This window comes from Aquarana catesbeiana, linkage group LG06, assembly GCF_042186555.1.
Source record: "Aquarana catesbeiana isolate 2022-GZ linkage group LG06, ASM4218655v1, whole genome shotgun sequence".
NCBI lineage: Eukaryota > Metazoa > Chordata > Amphibia > Anura > Ranidae > Aquarana > Aquarana catesbeiana.
Window position 1 is genome coordinate 11626852 of NC_133329.1, and position 23066 is coordinate 11649917.

The following is a 23066-nucleotide window of genomic DNA, read 5'->3' on the forward strand; positions in this document are numbered from 1 at the left end:
AGGCACATATACAAACTGTTGTAATTCCTACACCATTCACCTGATTTGGATGTAAATATCCTCAAATTAAAGCTGAAAGTCTGCAGTTAAAGCACATCTTGTTTGTTTCACTTCAAATCCATTGTGGTGGTGTATAGAGCCAAAAATATCAGAATTATGTTGATGTCCCAATATTTATGGACCTGACTGTACATGTTTTACGTCACCGTGTTCAGAACAATCGGATTTTCCGACAACTTTGTGTGACCGTGTGTATGCAAGACAAGTTTGAGCCAACATCCGTCGGAAAAAATCTGTTGTTGGAATGTGCGACCGTGTGTACAGGGCATAAGAGTTTCAATTTGTATGCAATCAGGCAGGCCCTAGCGCTACATGGTTTTGGTAAATCTGAAGACAAAAATCTGCAGAAAATCGAATAGTGTGTGTGGGGTCTTAGTCCCAGAGTGCACTTGGGAAAATCATTTTAAACAGAAATTGTCAGATCTGATCAACTTCTCTACTGCAGAACTGTCTAAACAGTAAAAGAGAACATTTCACCACCATCCTGACCTGACGTAAAGCTCCATCAACATACATTTTCAAAATTCATCACCAAAATAGACCGAGAGATTTTGTTACATTATTACCAGTGATCATTCATGTGTTTAATGAAATATGAATAGAATATTGTTTTATCTGATCGATTTGTGTTACAGAGGGGACCTCCTTTACTGTAGTGATGGATGCATTTATGATGTATTATGGTTATTCATACTACTTGGAGACAACTCTGAATTCTGTATCAGCCAGATTCCCCTGTGTCACACGACAATATGCTTCAGTAATCCTGGACTATGCAGGTAAATACAAAAGTCACTACTTTACTTGTTGTAATGTTTTATTCTTGTAGAAATGATTTCAGTGGTATCCCTTTATGAGTGCAGTCAGGCTGACCATTGAGGTGAATTTTACAAAAAGTTGAACTGCTCTCAGCCTGACATGTAATTCTTCCCTCTCTGGCACTACACTGATGCTCACCTCTTCGCCCTCCATCCCGGCACCCATGTACAGGTTTTCACTTTCTTACACATTTCCTTATTTCCTGCACCTGAACTTTTGCACATTCTACACTCTACATACAATGATCAGTAGGATGTCTAATGCAGCGTACACACGGGCGGACTTTTCGACCGGACTGGTCCAACGGACCGAGTCCGGTGGACAATCCGATTGTGTGTGGGCTTCATCGGACCTTCAGCGGACTTTTCCAGTTGAAAATCTGGTAGACTTTAGATTTGAAACATGCTTTAAATCTTTCCGACGGACTCGAGTCCAGTCGAAAAATCCGCTCGTCTGTATGCTAGTCCGACAGACGAAAACCCACGCTAGGGCAGCTATTGGCTATCAACTTCCTTATTTTAGTCCGGTGTACGTCATCATGTACGAATCCGTCGGACTTTGGTGTGATCGTGTGTAGGCAAGTCTGTTCATTCAAAAGTGCGTCAGAAGTCCGTCAAAAGTCAGTTGGGAAGTCCATCGGACTAGTCTGGTTGAAAAGTCTGTCCGTGTGTACGCGGCATAAGTCCTTTGCCTGATATCTCACTCAGCCTCTGATGTGCTAGTTATGAGGGGTCTAAGAAATGACATTACTTCCCAAACTTATATGGAAGTATGGTGACTTTCTGCAGAATAAAAAAAACCTGTACTCAGGTGTTATGCTCAAGGGGAGGAAATGTATCTCTCTTATAACCACAGCTAGAGTCTTGCTGCTCTCTCAGGACCGTGGGTATCCAAAAGTGATAGAAAACAACAAAAAACAAGAGAAGGGTGCACCGATCTAGTGCAATTCCATTATAAATAATTATTAAAGAATAAAAAGTGACACATAAAATACTCACAAACGTAGGTGGTATATACCCATGTCAGAGGACAATATGAACTCAACGCCTCTAGGACTGCTGGAATACTCCAAACTAGAGTTCATATTGTGCTCTGACATGTGTATATACCACCTACGTTTGTGAGTATTATATGTGTCATTTCTTATTCTTTAACCACTTTAAGACCAGGCCTATTTTTCAAACTTGTTGTTTACAAGTTAAAATCAGTTTGTTTTTTTTTGCTAGAAAATTACGTAGAACCCCCAAACATTATATATATATATTTTTTTTCTAACACCATAGAGAATAATATGTTGATTGTTACAGTACTTTTTTCACACTGTATTCGCACAGCAGTCTTACAAGCGCACTTTTGGGGAAAAAATTCACTTTTTTAAATAAAAAAATAAGACAACAGTAAAGTTAGCCCAATTTTTTTTATACTGTGAAAGATAATGCTACGCCGAGTAAATTGATACCCAACATGCCACGCTTCAAAGTTGCGCCCGCTCGTGGAATGGCAACAAACTTTTACCCTTAAAAATCTCGATAAGTGATGTTTAAAAAATTCTACAGGTTGCATGTTTTGAGTTACAGAGGAGGTCTAGGGCTAGAATTATTGCTCTCGCTCTAATGATCGTGGCGATACCTCACATGTGTGATTTGAACACCATTTTCATATGCAGGTGCTACTCATGTATGCGTTCGCTTCTGCATGCGACCTTGGTGGGGAGCATTTAAAAATTTTTTTTTTCTTATTTAATTTACCTTTTATTTTACATTTTTACACTGTTCTTTAAAAAAAGAATGTACCACTTTTATTCCTATTACAGGGAATGTAAACATCCCTTGTAATAGAAAAAAAGCATGACAGGACCTCTTAAATATGAGATCTGGGGGTCAAAAAGACCTCACATCTCATATTTACACTAAAATGCAATAAAAAAAAAAAAATAAATGTCATTAAAAAAAAAAATGTTGCTTTAAGAGCTATGGGCAGAAGTGATGTTTTGACGTCACTTCCGTCCTGCAATGCTATGGAGCCGGGTGGGGGCTTCCCCTCACTCATCTCCATACCTAACAGGGGACAGGACACAATCCCCTCCACCGCTGCCGGTGGCTCCGGTAAGCAGCGGAGGGCACCAGAGAGCGGCGGGTGCCTCTCTCCCGCCACCGATATAAGTAATCTCACGACGAATCCGCAGCAGAGACCACTTTTATCTGAAAACGAACCGCTCACTCTTGAAGAGGATATCGGGGTTATGGCAGCTAGCTGCTGCCATAACAACAATAACCCTCTTCAAAGAGCCTCCGTATAATAATGGCGGGTGGTCCGGAAGTGGTTAACCACAATACATATACTGCGACAGGTCGGCTCTATTGCATGAAACAATGTACCTGTACGTCATCTCCTGCAATAGACAGAAGGGGTGCATGCACTGATTGGCTAGAGGGAGGGGCTAGAGGGAGTGCCAATTAGTGGGTCCAGCAGGCACGATGTCCGCCTGGCCACCTGAAATCGCTCTCCAGAGAGGCAGAATGGGGATCTGTCTATAAAAACGAGGCAGATCCCCGTTCTGATAGTGAAGAACACAGTGATCTTGTGTTCCTGCTAAGCAGGAACACAGATCTCTGTGTTCATCCAGTGAGTCCACCCCCCCCCACATAGTTGACAAGCACCTCCTAGGGACACACTTAGGCCTGGTTCACACCTATGCAGGTTGCAGTTTGCATATTTCAGGTGCATTTTGCGTTTTTCAATACACGTTTTTGATCCATTGAAGTCTATGGAACCAAAAACCGGAAAAAAGTCCCGGGCCCTTTCCATAAAATGCACAGATGTGAACTACATCCATAGGAAACCATGTTACATGGACTGTAGTGTGTTTCTACAAAATGTAAAATGCACAAAAAAATACATAGGTGTGAACCAGGCCTTAACCTTTTGATCGCCGCTTCCCTGCCAGTGCATATTTTTAGCACCGATCACTGTAATAATGTCACTGGTTCCCAAAAAAGTGTCAGTTAGGTGTAAAATTTATCCGCTGCAATGTCGCAGTCCCGCTAAATATAGCCTATCGCCGCCATTATTTGTAAAAAAAATAAAATAAAACAGTATGCCATAAAAATATCCCCTATATTGTAGATGCTATAACTTTTGCGCAAACCAATGAATATACGCTTATTAGGATTTTTTTTACCCAAAACATGTAGCAGAATACAGATTGGCCTAAATTGATGAAGAAATTAGATTTTTAATTTTTTTTTATTGGATATGTTTTATAGCAGAAACCAAAAAAAAATTATTTTTTTTTTCAAAATTGTCAGCATTTTTTGTTTTTAGTGCAAAAAATAAAAACCACAGAGGTGATCAAATACCACCAAAAGGAATCTCTATTCATGGGAAAAAAAGGACATCAATATTATTTGGGTACAGCGTTGCACGGCCGCGCAATTGTCAGTCTAAATAACTCAATGCCATATGGCAATCTTGTTTTTCGTGACTTTCTACAGAACGCCATAAATGTTCCACTGACCCACCAATGTAACTGCTTTTTCAGAATATTGCTGGGACCCTAAAAACTTCAAGACAAACTGCAATTTTTAAAATAATGAAAGTCTTCCATTACATCTGCTTTTCTGAAAATATATTATAGACACAGAGCTAACACATTATCTGAGCCTTTCATTAAAGGATTCCTGGGGGGTTCTAAGGAAGCATTAAAGTGATTGTAAAATCTAGTGTTTTTTTTTTTTTTTTTAACCACTTGACCACTGGGCACTTAAACCCCCTTCCTAACCAGACCAATTTTCAGCTTTCGGTGCTCTCACACTTTGAATGACAATTACTCAGTCATGCAACACTGTACCCAAATGAATTTTTTGTCCTTTTTTTCACACAAATAGAGCTTTCTTTTGGTGGCATTTAATCACCGCTGGGTTCTTTATTTTTTGCGCTATAAAAGAAAAAAGACCAAAAATTCTGTAAAAAAATGCATTTTTCTTCGTTTCTGTTATAAAATTTTGCAAATTAGTAATTTTTTCTTCATATATTTTGACCAAAATTCATACCGCTACATATCTTTGGTAAAAATAACCCAAATTGGTGTATATTATTTGGTCTTTGTGAAAGTTATAGAGTCCACAAGCTATGGTGCCAATCACTGAAAATTGATCACACCTGAAGTACTGACGGCCTATCCCATTTCTTGAGACCCTAACATGCCAGAAAAGTACAAATACCCCCCAAATGACCCCTTTTTGGAAAGAAGACATTCCAAGGTATTTAGAAAGATGCATGATGAGTTTTTTGAAGTTGTCATTTTTTCCCAAAATTCTTTGCAAAATCAAGATTTTTTTTTTTTTTTTTTTCACAAAATTGTCATATTAGCAGGTTATTTCTCACACACAGCATATGCATACCACAAATTACACCCCAAAACACATTCTGCTATTACTCCTGAGTACGGTGATACCACATGTGTGAGACTTTTACACAGCGTGGCCACATACAGAGGCCCAACATGCAGGGAGCACCTCCAGGCGTTCTGGAGCGCCCAGGCCAATTCTGACATTTCTCTCCTACATGTAAAAATCATCATTTATTTGCTAGAAAATTACATAGAACCCCAAAACATTATATATGTTTTTTTAGCAAAGACCCTAGAGAATACAATGGCAGTCGTTGCAACTTTTTATCTCGCACTGTATTTGCGCAGCAATTTTTCGAACACGTTTTGTTTGAAAAAAAAACAGTTTTGTGCTTTCAAAAAAAACAAAACAGTAAAGTTAGCCCAATGTTTTTACATAATGTGAATAATGAAGTTATGTCGAGTAAATAGATACCTAACATGTCACCCTTCAAAATTGCACACGCTCGTGGAATGGCGCCAAACTTCGCTACTTAAAAATCCCCATAGAAGACGCTTTAAAAAATTTTACTGGTTACATGTTGTTAGTTACAGAGGAGGTCTAGGGCCGAAAGTATTGCTCTCGCTCTACCGATCGCAGCGATACCTCACATGTGTGGTTTGAACACCATTTTCATATGTGGGCACAACTTACGTATGCGTTCGCTTCTGACTGCGAGCACACGGGGACACGGGGAAATTTTTTTTTTATTTTTTTTTTTTATTGTTCATTTTACTTTATTTATTTTAGTTTGAGGCTTTTTTCCAAAAAATAAATTTTTTGATCACTTTTATTTCTATTACAAGGAATGTAAACATCCCCTGTAATAGGAATATGGCATGACAGGTCCTCTTTACAGTGAGATATGGGGTCAATAAGACCCCACATCTCACCTCTAGGCTGGGAAGCCTGAAATAAAAAAAATAAAAAAATGATCCTGGCTTCGATCGTAGCGGTGAGTCGGTAGAAGCACCTGAGGGCGGCGAGAGGGGGGGGTCCCCTCTCGCCTCCCGTAAGAATGATCAAGCAGTGGAACAGCCGCTATGATCATTCTTATGGTGTAGGGAATCGCTGGCTGAAAAAGATGATATCTGAATGATGCCTGTAGCTGCACCCATCATTCAGATATCCCCACACAAAGTCAAGGACGTCGTATGACGACATACCAAAAATGACACCCCAAAATAGATTCTCCTGCTCCTCCTGAGTACGGCGATACCACATGTGTGAGACTTCCACAGCCTGGCCACATACAGAGGCCGAGTACAGCCGAGCATGGCCGAGTATGGCTGAGTATGGCAAAGTATGGCTGGGTATCGCGGGGTATGGCGGGGTACGGCGGAGTATGGCGGAGTATGGCGGGGTATGGCGGAGTATGGCGGGGTATGGCGGAGTATGGCGGAGTATGGCGGGGTATGGCAGAGTATGGCGGAGTATGGCGGGGCATGGTGGAGTATGGCGGGGTATGGCAGGGTATGGCGGAGTATGGCGGAGTATGGCGGGGTATGGCGGAGTATGGCGGGGTATGGCGGAGTATGGCGGGGTATGGCGGAGTATGGCGGGGCATGGCGGAGTATTGCACAGGATCATTGCAGAGTATTGCACAGGATCATTGCAGAGTATTGCACAGGGTTGCACAGGATCATTGCAGAGTATTGCACAGGGTTGCAGAGTATTGCACAGGGTTGCACAGGATCGTTGCAGAGTATTGCACAGGGTTGCAGAGTATTTCACAGGGTTGCAGAGTATTGCACAGGGTTGCAGAGTATTGCACAGGGTTGCACAGGATCGTTGCAGAGTATTTCACAGGGTTGCAGAGTATTTCACAGGGTTGCAGAGTATTTCACAGGGTTGCAGAGTATTGCACAGGGTCATTGCAGAGCATAGGGGGGGGATGGCTGAGCATGGATGGATGGATGTGACTGTACATGTCACTGAGCTGCGCTGTGGGCGCTACACATCCAGCCCACAGCGCGGCTCCCATCCGATCTCTCCCCCTCCGTACCGATCGGTACAGAGAGGGGAGGGAGGAACCGGCGTCATGACATGACGCCGGTTTGTTTACATGTGATCGCTCCGTCATTTGACGGAGCGATCACATGGTAAATGGCGCGATCAGCGGCCGTTTACCGTGATCCGTGATGCGCCGGGTCCTCTGGAACTGGCGGTCATGGATGTTCCCGTGTGCGCGCCCCAGGGGGCGCGCGGGAGCAGTTTTCTGGAATCACGTCATATGACGTGATCCCAGAGTTATCCAGCCGCCCTGCAGCCGTCATTTGGCTATAGGGTGGTTGGCAAGTGGTTAAATAACAAACATGTTATACTTCCCTCCTCTGTTGCAGTGGATTTGCACAGAGAAGCCCCAATCCTCCTCTGCTCGGGTCCCTCTTCTGTGCTCCTGGCCTCTCCCTCCTGTTGAGTACCCCCCCCCCCCCACAGCAAGCAGATTGCTATGGGGGCACCCAGTGCAGAGTCACAGCTCCGTGTGGCTATTCAGACACGGAGCTGCGACCCAACCCCGCCTCCTCTCTCTCCTGATTGGCTGACTGACTTTTATTGACCGCAGAGGGAGCCAATCGCGCCGCATTGCTGTCTCAGCCAAAGAGGAGGAGAGTCCTGGGCAGCTGAGACACTCTTGCAACATCTCTGGATAAAGATGCATAGAGTACAGCAGTCATGAGTACAACATAAAGCACAGGATGCAAAGTGCATCAGTGAGGATCAGGTTATGAACATTACTGGATAAGAGTATGATATGTACATTCCACACAGAATTTTTTTTTGGGCCATTGAAATCACTATCAATATTTATCAGTCATAGAGAAATGAACTAGCTTGACATTGGGTATAATTGGAATCTGTACATTTTTTTTTTTTTTTTTTTTTTTTTTTATGAGCAGAACTGATATTAACAAACCACATTGCTAAGCTGAGAAGTTTCAGATATCAAGACTTTAATGGGTGGTTTTGTTCTCTTATGCCCTGTACACACGATCGGACATTCCGACAACAAAATCCATCAGATTTTTTCGACGGATGTTGGCTCAAACTTGTCTTGCATACACACGGTCGCACAAAGTTGGTCGGAAATTCCGAACGTTAAGAACGCGGTGACGTACAACACGTACGATGAGCCGAGAAAAATGAAGTTCAATAGCCAGTGCGGCTCTTCTGCTTGATTCCGAGCATGCGTGGAATTTTGTGTGTCGGAATTGTCTACAAACAATCGGAATTTACGCGATCGAATTTCGAAAATTTTATAGCCAGCTCTCAAATTTTGTGTGTCGAAAATTCTGATGGAAACTGTGGAGCCCACACACGGTCAGAATTTCAAACAACAAGCTCCGATCGCACATTTTCTGTCGGAAAGTCCGACTGTGTGTACTGGGCATTACTATTTTTTATGTTACTTTTAATGTTTATAACTTTATTTTAAGCATTCATTTTCTCCTTTTCAATAAAATATTTTTATTTTTTTTAGAAACCAATGAAACTATCACCAATGACACAAGTGGTTTCTTACAAAGCATAAGAGGAAACTATTGGGATGACTATTCTGCTTATTATAATTACTATAACCATCTATCAAACTGCAATCAGTCCCTCCTCTATGGGCTGAAGAGAGCTCTGCAGATTTCCCCCGATGAGTCCATCATTTGGGTTTATACATTTGGCTCCATGACAGATTACAATGACACTCAGCTCCTGTCTGATGTTCATACATTGCTGGAGGAAAAGAAGTCCCAAGTAAGAGTCTTCCATGTAAAGTCATACATCATCTATGTACAGTCATGGCCAAAAATATTGGCACCCCTGCATTTCTGTCAGATAATGCACCACTTCACCCAGAAAATTGTGGCAATGATAAATGTTTCGGCATTCTCATGATTATTTCTTTTTTGTTGAATCGGTATGACACAAAAAGTGGAGAAACAAAAAGCCAAATCTGACACATTGCAAGCAAAGCTCCATAAATGGACTGGACAAAATTATCGGCACCCTCAATTTAATATCTGGTTGCACACCCCTTGGAAAAAAAAAACTGAAATCAATGGCTTCCTATAACCATCAATTAGTTTCTTTCACCTCTCTATTGGAATTTTGGACCTCTCTTTTTTCTCCAACTGCTCCAGGTCTCTCAGATTGGAAGAGTTCCTTTTCCCTACTGCTGTTTTGAGATCTCTCCACAGGTGCTCTATGGGGTTTAGATTTGGAATCATTGCTGGCCAGTTCAGTACTCTCCAACGCTTTGTCTTAAACCATTTCTAGGTGCATTTTGACGTGTGCTTTGGGTCATTGTCCTGCTGTAAGACCAATGACACCTGAAGGAGACCCAACTATCTGACACTGGGCCCTTCAATGCACCCCTGAATTCTTTGGTAATCTTCAGATTTCATAATGCCATGCACACAGCCAAGATATCCAGTGCCTGAAGTAGCAAAGTATCCCCCAAAACATCAGTGAACCTCCACCATGTGTGACTCTAGGGACAGTATTCTTTTTGCTAAAGGCCTCATTTCTTTTTCTGAAAACAGTAGAATGATGGGCTTTACCGAAAAGCTGTAATTTTTGTTTCATCTGTCCACAGTACATTCTCCCAAAAAGATTTTGGCTTTCTCATGTACATTTTGGCAAACTCCAACATGGCTTTTTTATGTTTCTGTGTCAGCAGTGGAGTCCTCCTGGGCCTACTACCATAGTGTCCCTTTTCATTCAGATAGCGGTGTATAGTGTGAGCTAACACAGTTGTACCCTGTGCCTGAAGGTCAGCTTGAAGTTGGAAGTTGATCGAGCTTCTTTATCCACTATTCAAACAATCCTTCATTGCAATCGCTGATCATTTTTTTCTGTTTTGAACACATCCAGGGAGATTAGCTACAGTGCCATGGGCTGTAATCTTCTTGACAATGTTGCACACAGGAACATTAAGATCTCTGGAGATGTAACTTTGTAACCTTGAGATTGCCCACAAATTTGTTCCCAAATCCTCAGATAATTCTTTGCTGCTCTTTCTCTTCTCCATGCTCCGCGTGGCACACAGAGACACACAACAGAAAGATTGAGTCAATTTTCCACCATTTTAACTGGTTTCCGGTGTGATTTCTATATTCTCAGACCCTGTTAATTGATACAGGTGAGTTTCATTGCAAATTACAGGAGCATCACAAACTTGGAATGCAATTATTTCTTACAATTTTGAGAAGGTGCCAATAATTTTGTCCAGTCCATTTTTGAAGTTTTGTTTGGAATGTGTCAGATTTGGCTTTTTGTTTCTCCACTTTTTTGTGTCATACCGATACAAACACAAGAAATAAACAGGAGAGTGCCTAAACATTTGTAATTGCCACAATTTTCTGGGTGAAGTGGCGCATTATCTGACAGAAATGCATTGGTGCCAGGATTTTTGGTCATGACTGTATCTTTAAACCATAAGTAATTGTTTTATTTTTCTCTACAGGTTTATTTTCTGTGGCAGCAATGGTGTTCTTCCCACCAGGATGTATTCAATGACATTTCATCTCTTAGTTATGGAGAAGTGATTCCTCTGCAATTTACTGATTATTATAAGGTAAGAATTATATTAGAATCTTAGTTTAAGTGAAGGCAGAAATATGTTGATGGTGGACACTTTATGTATGGGGCTGAATTTCAATTATACATCTGTAGATGGCTGTAGAGGTGATAATCCACAATGATCTGAACTGCCACGGGCTCCGTTCAGCAGGTGTTGGGTGAACTTTAAAGAAGTTCAGATGCCAAACTTCAACCTGAACCCCATTCAAATCAATGGAAGTCAAATCTGTCAAATAATAAATGCCCATTTTCTGGGCTCATAACAAAGGGAGTGTGAAAAATAACATGTGGTAGACACTTTCCTGGGGAACGTGCACCAATGCAAAAAAATGTATTTAAAAAAAAAAATAATTCTGTGAGCATCAGTGATTTTTTTTTAATGCTTAAATTGAAACATTAAAAATGTCCACATCTTTTAACCCTTGTCGCTGTCAGCGACATTTTTCTTTTTTTTTATGCCTACTGTATGTTTAAAAAATAATGTTAGGCCTGAAGTTTGCATAAACTCCGAAAACATTAAATTTCTCAAGTGGAGTTCTACCGAAAATAAAATAAAAATAAAAGTCAGCAGCTACAAATACTGCACCTGCTGACTTTTAATATTAGCACACTTACCTGTCCAGGGCGCCCTCAATGTCCTCACCTAAAGCCAATCTTTCAGTTGGCTCCCGGCTGCAGGTGCTGACATCTTCAGTAAGGGAATCAGAAAGTCAAACCTTGCAGCTTCACAGCCTGGTTCCCTACTGAGCATGCTCGAGTTGCGCTGCGCGTCCTCACTGGTCCAGAAGACAGCGGGGGGGGGGGGCGGAGGAGGGGCTGGACAAGGCGTAGATCACCGCGGAATCTGCTGCAATCTATCACTGGAAGTGGGAGCACATACCTTTATTAGACAGGTATCTGCTCCCCCCTGAAAGGTGCCAAATGTGACACCGGAGGGGGGGGGAAGAACCGGAAAAGCAGAAGTTCTATAAGCAGACACCCTAGAGAATAAAATAGGGGTAGGTCCAATTTTTATGTCACATTATATTACCACAAAGGTCTAGGAAATGCAAAATTTCTGTGAAAAATACACAAGTTAATTTTAGGACACACAAATGCAATACATTACCAATTGTTTTGTAAAAAAATATAAGAGATGAGTTTGCACCAAGTAAATAGACACCCAAAACGTCAAACCTGTGAAATGGCGAAAAACTTCTGTACCCTTTATTTTCTATCCGTGACACTTTGAAAAAGGCCCCCTATAGTTCATCAGTTTAGTGTTACAGAGGAGAGCTGATGCTAGAATTATTGCTCTCATTCTGACGTGTGCGGCATTATGTAACATGTGTATCGCAATCGACAATTTCATGTGTAGGCACCCGACGCTTGCGTTTTTTGGGGAGGGACTCTATATTTTATATTTTCAATTAAAACATTTTTACACTTAACTTTTTTTTTAATCATATAGGGGACAAAAAGTCCTCTATGTGATGATTTTTTGGTGACGGGATCTCTTTAATGGTAAATTCAGACTACAAAAGACCCCCAAAGTCTCCCCTGTTCACCACTGAATGTATTGCAGTGCACATCACATTGGAATACATTATGTCCCGGCTGCACTGGCCAGGGACACTGACATGGGGACCAGGAAATTATGTTTTACATGTCAATTCCAGGTCAGCAACAAGAAAGGGAGGAGAGTGGGATTGTGTGCACTCTGATCCCGCCCCTTTACCCGGTGGCACCCGCTATGCCGGTCCTGGGCCTGCAGATGGGCAAGTGGAGCCCCCGTGGTGGTGATGGGGGGGGTTCATGCTTGGGGGGGGGTATCTCTTACCAGGTTATGAAAGCAATTTGGTGCTGCCGGAGGTGCTGTCCTGCTTTTATCTGACAAGCAACAATCTACTTGTCAAAGTCCTCTGCTATTAGGTCTGTATGATGTATGTATGGACCTGGCAGCAAAAGTTCTGCAGCAACGCTGACGTTTATGTTTCAGATTTGCCAGCAAATGACATCACCTAAAAAAACACATCCTCCAAGGTTCTGATATGTATTTTAGGGGTCCTTAGGAGAGCTTTGTGTGCTGTTTTTTTCTTTGTAAATGTCATTTTTGCTGTAGCACATCCTTCAGCAAGAATAATCACTTGACCCCTTTATGACAAGGCCATTTTTTGCTTTTTGGCACTGCGTTATTTTAACTGCCAATTGCGTGGTCATGCTACACTGCACCCAAATAAAATGTATATCATTTTTTTTTCACACAAATAGAGCTATCGTTTGGTGGTATTTTATCATCATTGGGTTTTTCATTTTTTTTTGCGCTATAAATGAAAAAAATTACTGAAAATTTCGGAAAAAAAAAACAATATTTTTAACTTTCTGCTACTAAACATATCCAATAAAATTTAAAAAAATGAATTTCATCATAAATTTAGGCATAAATGTATTCTGCTGCATACAGTATTTTGGGTAAAAAAAATCCCAATAGGCATATATTGATTGGTTTGTGTGAAAGTTATAGTATCTACAAACTATGGTGTATGTTTACAGGGATTTTTATTTATTCTAATAATGGCAGTGATCAGCAACTAACAGAAGAAATGTGATAGTATGGCAGGCAATCTGGCACTAACTGACACTTTGTGGGAACCCATGACACTAATACAGTGATGAGTGCTAAAAATATGCACTGTCACTGTATTAATGACATTGGTAGGGAAGGGGTTAACCATCAGGGATATGCAATTAGCGGACCTCCAGCTGTTGCAAAACTACCAGTCCCATCATGCCTCTGGGTGTCATGCTTGTGGCTGCCAGAGTCCTTCTATGTCTCATGGGACTTGTAGTTCTGCAACAGCTGGAAGTCCGCTAATTGCATATCCCTGATCTAGGGTGATCAAAGAGTTAAATGTGTGCCAAGCCAGTGTGTATGTGTACTGTGAGGTGCTTTCACTAAGGGATGTGCCTTTCAGGGAAACAATAACTGGCACATCCCCACTGACAGGACAGAACTCTGTATTCTTTACCTTGACAGAGCTCTGTTCTGCCTTTCTCCTCACCGATCAGCAAAAGCCGATGGCCAATCACTGGCCAGCACCCGCTGATCTCTTGTGCTGTGACTAATCACAGCACAGCTGGCACGCCCCCTACATGAAAGTGTCAGATCTCACACTAGATACGTGATCCAGCACAGGGGAGCCTCTCTGCCATTGTTCTCCTATGTGAGGCAGTTGGCAAGCAGATAAAAAAATAGCATAGAGACCCCCCAAAATACATATCAAACCCTTTGAGGCTGTACCTCACACAACCCCCCTCCCAAACAAAATGTGAGATCCCCCAGGAAATTCATACCAGATCCAATGCTGTTTTGGGAAATGCCATTGACCAAATATGGCTCCATTATTTCTATAAAAGTCATTAGTGACACCATATTGCCAAAAGTATTGGGACACTCCTCCAAATCATTGGATTCAGGTGTTCCAATCCTCTCCATAGCCAAAGGTGTATAAAATCAAGCACCTCGGCATGCATACAGCTTCTACAACCATTTGTAAAAGAATGGGTTGCTCTCAGGAGCTCAGTGAATTCAGGCGTGGTACCGTGATAGGTTGCCACCTGTGCAATAAGTCCATCCGAGAAATTTCCTAGCTACTAAATATTCCCCGGTCTCCTGTTAGTGGTGTTATAACAAATTGGAAGCAACTGGAAACAGCAGGAACTCAGCCACAAAGTGGTAAATCATGTAAAATGACAGAGTGGGGGTCAGCGCATGCTGAAGCTCACAGTACACAGAAGTCGCCAACTGTCTACAGAGTCAATAGCTACAGACCTTCAAAATGTGTGTGGCCTTCAGATTAGCACAACAACAGTGCGTAGAGAGCTTCATGGAATGGGTTTCCATGGCCGAGCAGCTGCATCCAAGGCAAGCTTTACGGACTAATGCCCCGTACACGCGGTCAGATTTTCCGACGGAAAATGTTCAATGGGAGCTTGTTGTTGGAAATTCCGACCGTGTGTAGGCTCCATCGGACATTTTCCATCGGAATTTCCGACACACAAATTTTGAGATCTGGATCTCAAATTTTACGACAACAAAATCCGTTGTCAGAAATTCCGATCGTGTGTACACAATTTCAACGAACAAAGTTCCATGCTCAGAATCAAGCAGAAGAGCCACACTGGCTATTGAACTTCAATTTTCTCGGCTCGTCATACGTGTTGTACGTCACCGCATTCTTGACGGTCAAAATTTCCGACAAGATTTGTGTGACCGTGTGTATGCAAAACAAGTTTGAGCCAACATCCGTCGGAAAAAAAACATGGATTTTGTTGTCAGAAAATCCTTTTGTGTACAGGGCATTCGACTGGGTTGCCATTAAAGTTCATGTGTGTGTAAAGGCAGGTGTTCCAATACTTTTGGCAATATAGAGTATGTCAAAAGCTCAGGCTGTTGTTGTCTCTTATTAACTAACAAATTTGGGTCCATTGGTACAAAAATGTGCACTTTCTTGGGTAATACTTTACATTGCCCACATATACCACAATAGAATCTATTTTATCATTGTATTATGCCGCGTACACACAAGCGGACTTTCCAGCAGACTTGGTCTGGGGGTCCGGACTCTGTCAGACAATTCGATTGTGTGTGGACTCCAGCTGACTTTTTTTCCCAAAAGACCAACGGACCTAGACTTGAGTCCGGTCGAAAAATCCGCTCGTCTGTATGCTAGTCCAACGGACTAAAACTGACTCTAGGGCAGCTATTGGCTACTGGCTATCAACTTCCTTATTTTAGTCCGGTCGTACGTCATTACGTACGAATCCATCGGACTTTGGTGTAATTCTGTGTAGGCAAGTATGTTCGTTGGTAAAGTGCGTCGAAAGTCTGCCGAAAGTCTGTCGGATAGACCATCGGACCAGTCCGGTCGAAAAGTCCGCTCGTGTGTACGTGGCATTAGAGGACAGAGAAACTAGTCACTGTTAAATGTAACCAATTACCCACTGGGCATTTAAACCCCCTTCCTGTCCAGGCCAATGTTCAGCTTTTGGTGCTCTCACATTTTGAATAACAATTACTCAGTCATGCAACACTGTACCGATATGATATTTTTGTCCTTTTTTCACACAAATAGAGCTTTCTTTTGGTGGTATTTAACCACTGGGTTTTTTTATTTTTTGCTCTGTAAATGAAAAAAGACTAATGCCGCGTACACACGGTCGGACATTGATCAGACATTCCGACAACAAAATCCATGGATTTTTTCCGACGGATGTTGGCTCAAACTTGTCTTGCATACACACGGTCACACAAAATTGTTGGAAAATCCGATCGTTCTGAACGTGGTGACGTAAAACACGTACGTCGGGACTATAAACGGGGCAGTGGCCAATAGCTTTTGTCTCTTAATTTATTCTGAGCATGCGTGGCACTTTGTGCGTCGGATTTGTGTACACACGATCGGAATTTCCGCCAACGGATTTTGTTGTCGGAAAATTTTATAGCCTGCTCTCAAACTTTGTGTGTCCGAAATTCCTATGGAAAATGTGTGATGGAGCCTACACACGGTCGGAATTTCCGACAACAAGGTCCTATCACACATTTTCCATCGGAAAATCCTATTGTATGTACAGGGCATAACAATTTTGTAAGAAAATGCATTTTTCTTGGTTTCTGTTTTGCAAATTAGTAAATTTTCTTCATAGATTTTGGTCAATATGTATACTGCTACATATCTTTTGTAAAAATAACCCAAATCAGTGTATATTATTTGGTCTTTGTGAAAGTTATAGAGTTTACAAGCTATGGTGCCAATCATTAAAAATTGATCATCTCATTTCTTGAGACCCTAACAAGCCAGAAAAGTACAAATACCCCCCAAATGACCCTTTTTTGGAAAGTAGACATTTCAAGGTATCTAGTAAGAGGCATGGTGAGTTTTCTGAAGTTGTAATTTTTTCCCACAGCTTTTTTGCAAAATAATGATTCTTTTCACAAAATTGTCATATTAACAGGTTATTTATCTCACATAGCATGTGCAAATTACACCCCAAAACACATTATGCTACTCCTCCTGAGTATTGTGATACAGAGGCACAACATGTAAGTAGCACCTCCAGGATCCACTGATAGGGTGGCACTGATGAGCACTCACTTATGGACACTGATGTGCACTACTGAGCACTGTAGTGGCACTGTAGTTGCACTGTAGGGCACATATGAGCACTGGTGTGGCACTGTAGTGGCACTGATGGGCACTGTAGTGGCACATGTGGCACTGATGGACACTGTAGGTGCACTAATGTGGCACTGATGGCAGAGATTAGCACTGTAGTTGCCTTGGTGGCACTGTAGAGAATTGATGTGGCACCAATAGCACAAATGAGCATTGTAGTGGCACTGTAGAGGCACTGTAGGGCATAGATGAGCATTGTAGAGGCACTGTAGGGCATAGATGAGCATTGTAGAGGCACTGTAGGGCACAGATGAGCAATGTAGTGGCACTGTAGATCATTTTAGTGGCACTGATGTGGCACTGATGGAAAACATGAGCACTGATGTGGCACTGATGGGCTCTGTAGTGGCACTGATATGGCACAAATGATCACTGTAGTGGCACTGCATATCACTGATGTGGCACTGTAGTGGCACTGATTTGCACTGTGGTGGCACATGGGGCACTGATGTGTCACTGATGGGCACTGTAGTGGCCCAGGGGGGCACTATTGAGGCACTGTAGTGGCACATGGGACACACTGATGTGGCTCTGTAGTGGCATATGGGGCACTGTTGTGGATGTGTAGTGGCAAAGGGTGCACTGATGTGGCTCTGTAGTGGCACATAGGGCACTGATGTGGATGTGTAGTGACACAGGAGTCACTGATGTGGCACAGGGGGCACTTGGTGGTACTGTAGTGCACTGCTGGGCACTGTGAAGCACAGTAAAAATCAGTTAGATTTACTGTGCTTAAATCCAACTCTGTACTGGTGTGAGGGGAGGAGAGAGCTGAACCCCTGCATGACCCGGATTATTTACATTGTGATAGCTCCATCATTGGAGGGAGTTATCACATGGTAAAGGGCCACTGTCATTGGCCCTTTACCACAATCCTTGATGCACCCAGTCTGGTGAACCCGGTGAGCACGGACACTTCCATGTGCACGCCCCAGGAGGCGCACGGGAAGCACAAGTCTAGGAGGACGTCATTGTATTCCCTCCCACAGTTATCCAACCACGCTGTAGCGTCATTCGGCTATGGCCCGGTTTTCAAGTGGTTTTCAAGTGGTTAACAATGGCTGCTTAGCCAGAACAGAATAGCCAATCAGCTGAGTGATCAGACAGGGGGTAATTGTAACTTGCAGTTTACTAAACAGGTGCAAAGTTAGAAGTAGTGATGAGCTGAATTTCCAGGGTACTGAGTTTGCAAACTTAATGACAGTTAATGAGAGATCCAACCCCCACTGAAACAAATAGGAGTTAAGTGTTAAAAAACAATAATGATAATTTTTAAACTAAAAGGCAAGAAAGTTTTCAAAACTTTTTTGGGAACGTGTACCAAAGTAAAAAGTAATTCTAAAAATTTCCATTTGGTGGGTAGCAGAAATGTTATTAATGGAAATATTATTAAAGAAAAACATTAAAAGTGCAAAATTCTGCTAAATAACATGTCTGGGGTGCCCTTAAAGTGACACATCTGTATTATATAAACAACCTACTATAGGAAATTTACAAAAAACAGACATTAAATTGCCACTAAATGGCAACTCCTGACTGCTTTGATTTGTTTGCAAAAAAAGTGTCCCAGGATTCCCTTAAGCCTCATACACACGGTTGGATTTTCCGCCAGGGATTGTGTGTTTACAGACTATTGGCTGAAAATCCGACCATGTGTACATCAGACAATTGTTGTCGGATTTTCTGGGGACAAATGTTGGATGGCAGGCTTATAAATTTTCCACGGACAATGGTCTGTTGTCAGATTTTCGTATAGTGTGTACACAAGCCTGTCAGACAAAAGTCCAAAGTACAAACATGCATGCCCTGAATCAATGCTCACCAAACATAACATTAGTAGAAGGAGCCCAAAGGGTGGCATTAAAGAGCTGAAAAACCATGTAATACATCACTACGTTTGTGTTTGTTGGCCGACAATTGTGTGCCGTTTGTATACAAGACAAGTTCGTGGCCAACGCCCTTTGGACAAAAGTCTGATGCTTTGTCTGCGGAAAATCCAATCGTGTGTACGAGGATTTAGTCTATATCTAAGGGTCTGGATCAGCTTGTGGGGATGACCCTCATTTTTTTTTCTTGTTTTTTTTTTTTCTGTAGGTTCCTTCTTTAAACCCCTTCCAGATCCAAAGGTCCTGGTATGAGCTCTTGGGGGGGGCCTCCACAATGTATTTCTTTTTGCACTATCTTCACCCCTTTTTTTACATTTTGTCATCCAGGAATCCAAGGCTGGCAGCTGAATGGGTTTGGTGGAGATATGTCACTGGTTGTTAGGATTCCTGCTCATTTAGCAGCGGTATTACTAAATGTAGCACTTCCCACTGCAGCTGGAGGTATGGTTGCCACCTCATCCCTTTAAACCCAAACACATATTAATTACACAGATTCTGTGGCTGATTAAGGTGGTAATTAAACTCACTTGGTGCCTTATCTGCATTTAATTAGCCTCAGAACCCGTGTAATTCAGAGGTGTTTGGGTTTAAAGGGATGAGGATGCAACTCTAGCTGGAGGTTCAACATGGCCGAACACGCATTTAGCTTGGCTGTTTGCTGAACTTCTTAAACATCCAGAATTCAGTCTGAATCACGGTTTACACTGAACTGGAAGCTCATTCTACATTAAAAGCAATCATGCAAAACAAAGTTCAGGATGCAAAGAGCATGCATACACTGTAGAATTATTATTATTATTATACAGGATTTATATAGCTTCAACAGTTTGCATAGCACTTTGCAAAATGAAGGCAGACATTATAGTTACATTACAATTTGGTACAAGAGGAATCAGAGGGCCCTGCTCATTAGAACTTACAATCTAGGAGGGAGGGTCAAGTGATACAAAAAAAAAAAACAATAACTATGGGGATGAGCTGATGGAAAAGTAAAAAAACCAACAGTACATTTGTTAGAAGTATGATGGGCTTCTTTAAGAGAAGGAAATGTACGCCAAAAATAGTCAAAGCTAAACACCTATACTACAGCTGCTGACAATAAGGTGATATACAGTAAATAACCTTTGTGGGACGAATGTGTATAAAATTGCAGTGCTAAAAAAAAATTCAATAAAAAAGTTCATAAACTGTGATTCTTAAAGTGCAAATGGTTTTCAAATCTTCCCAAAATAGCCGGATGTCTCACTCCTGGCTGCTCATTTAAGTGCAGCAATAACACATGTATCCATAGCCTCCAGGGTAGCTGGAACCTCTTTATGGTGTTTAGGACCCCGGATATGGCATACTTCATTTGGAAAAAAAAAAAGTGTTTGAAAAAAAAAGTGTTTATGCATTAAAAAAAAACAGTAAATTTAGCCCAATTTTTTTGCATAATATGAAAAATGATGTTATGCCAAGTAAATAGATACCTCACATGTCACGTTTCAAAATTGTGCACACTCGTGGAATGGTGCCAAACTTTGGTACTTAAAAATCCATATGTGTTGCTTTAAATGTTTTTACTGGTTACACGTTTTGAGTCACAGAGGAGGTCTAGGGCGATAATTGTTGCTCTCGCTCTAACTTTCGCAGCGATACCTCACATGTGTGATTTGAACACCATTTACATATGTGGGCGCAACTTAGGTATGTTTTCACTTCTGCGTGCAAGCACACGGGGACAGCGGTGCTTTAAATTATTATTTTTTTTTATTGTTAATTTTACTTTTATTTTTCTAGTTTGACACTTTCTTTTCTTTTCTTTTTTTTTTTTTTTTTTTTGATCACTTTTATTCCTATTCCAAGGAATGTAAACATCCCTTGTAATAGGAATATGGCAAGATCTTTACAGGGATATATAGGGTCAATAAGTCCCCAGATCTCTCCTCTAGGCTGGGAAACCTGAAAACCCCAAAAATAAAAACTATCTCGGGGGTGTGTCCCCTCCCACTGCCTGTAAGAATGATCAAGAGGTGGAACAGCCGCTATGATTATTCTTATAGTGCACAGAATCTCCGGCGGAAAACAACAATATCTGAATGATGCCTTTAGCTGCAGGCATCATTCAGATATCACCGCTTAAACCCAATGACGTCAATAGTCGTGCGGCGGGCAAGCTGCAAGCGGTTAAAGAGAAGGATATACAGGAATCACCTAAAGCTGGATAGATTAGGAGATAGTCAGACAGATTGGGATAGGGAGTTCCAAAGGATGAGAGAAGCTTGGGAGAAATCCTGGAGGTGAGCATGGGAGGAGGTGATGAGGGAGCTAGACAGCAGAAGGTCTTGGGAGGGGGGAAGAGGGCGGCTTGGTTGATATTTTGATACCAGGTTAGTGATGTAGCTGGGGACAGAGTTGTGAATGACAGCACTCATGATGGACTGAAGAGGGGACAGCCTATGTAAAGGTAATCCAATGAGGAGGGCGTTGCAGTAGGTGAGACATTGAGTTTAGTTGAGACGAGAAATAATCAGGGAGTGAATTAGAAGCATGGTGTTGTCATTAGTTAAAAAGGGGGGGGGCTTCTGGAGGTTAAGGAGACATGATTTGGACAGGGATTGGATGTGGGCCTGAAAGGACAGTTCTGAGTCCAGGGTTACCCCTAGCACCCTGGCATGTGGGGACAGATTGATAGTTGTGCCATTGATCTTGATAGAGAAGTCAGGGGAAGGGGCACATGGGGGAGGAAATATTATGAGCTCAGTTTTGAATAGATTGGGTTTGAGGAAGTGGCGTGACATTCAGCTGATATGTCTGTTAGTAAATCAGTGATACGTGAGAAAACTGATGGGGTGAGCTGAGGGGTAGAGAGATAGATTTGGGTGCCATCAGCATAGAACTAGTATTGGAAGCTATAAAAGGCTCCCATCAGCTAACCCAGGGAGGAGGTGTATGACACAAAACATATTCAGAAAGATGCACAAACATGGATTTTTCACAGAAATGTCTCTGTGGCTCAGTCCGGTTAATGTGACTGCATAGAATAGTCTCTGTGAGAGTCTATAAAATCAGAGAGTCTAACTGAGAATCTCTACTTCAATAAAACAGTTCAGAAAATTGCTCCTTGTCCATATCTTCATACATAATTTTCCTTACAATGAAGACAAGGGAAGCTCTGGTAACACAGGTGAGCAGCTGTCTCAGCCAATGAGGAGAGGGAGTCCTGGTACAGACAAGGCTCTTATGCACATCACTGAAACGAGAGGGAGCTCGGGTTAGTTTTAGGGGGCTGTGGGGGGAGCAGCACACAGAAGGTTTTTTACCTTCATGCATAGAATGAATACAGGTAAAAAACCTTCAGTCTTTACATCCACTTTAAACCACAAGAGATGAGGCTGGGGAACTGATATGTTTTTATCTATATAATCTTAATGTTTGCAAAATCCCTCAAAGTTCTGTGAATGTCTTGTAGTTCTGCATTGTGGGATTTATAGCGTATCTATATTACACAACATCCAGACTGTGGGAATGCCCAACCCAGCAATCATTGGTGGTTCCTAAGTCAGTATATGGAGTTCTAAGGTCTGGGCTAATCCAGAGTCATCTCAATAGAGACCACTGGACACATTCTTGTAGGACAAGGCACCAATTTATCATAACTCAATGGTATCTTTAGCCCTTGATGTACTAAGGTAGACTGTTACACCTGGGTTTGTACAAGAAATAAATGGGGGTTTAAACTATAGCAAAGGGTTTGTGCCCATAAATATATTCCTTTATAAATGTTATGTGTTTTTTTAAATAATATGTTTTCTTTCTCTCTTATTTTTGGCAGTTATATCGCTCATTGGCATTATTGTTGTCTAAACCTCTAAATTCATCTGTGCGCATCCTGAACATCAACAAAAAGGTCCCTGACACAGATACTGACAAATATAATGACACGTTTAATGTTCCAACTTCCTTATCATATTTACTGATCTTAGGGGATGAGTTATTCACTCTTAATTTTACTGATCCAAATGGTAAGTTCATGACTGTAGATTTACAGTAAGAATTTCTGAATGTATAGATTAAATCATTTACAACAAGATGACAAAACTGATGTCTACCAAAATAAAATGAATCCTTACTGCCAAAAA

At 41.7% G+C, this 23066-nt stretch overlaps 1 protein-coding gene across 1 annotated transcript in view; it reads left to right on the top strand.

Moving 5' to 3' along the window:
* Positions 1–23066, top strand: part of LOC141147851 (uromodulin-like) — a 140488-nt gene that overhangs the window by 14737 nt on the left and 102685 nt on the right. Inside the window, exons 2-5 of the mRNA XM_073635017.1 lie at positions 696–839; positions 8752–9017; positions 10729–10839; positions 22760–22949. Coding sequence (XP_073491118.1) covers positions 696–839; positions 8752–9017; positions 10729–10839; positions 22760–22949 — 711 coding nt within the window. The remainder of the gene's footprint in view (positions 1–695; positions 840–8751; positions 9018–10728; positions 10840–22759; positions 22950–23066) is intronic.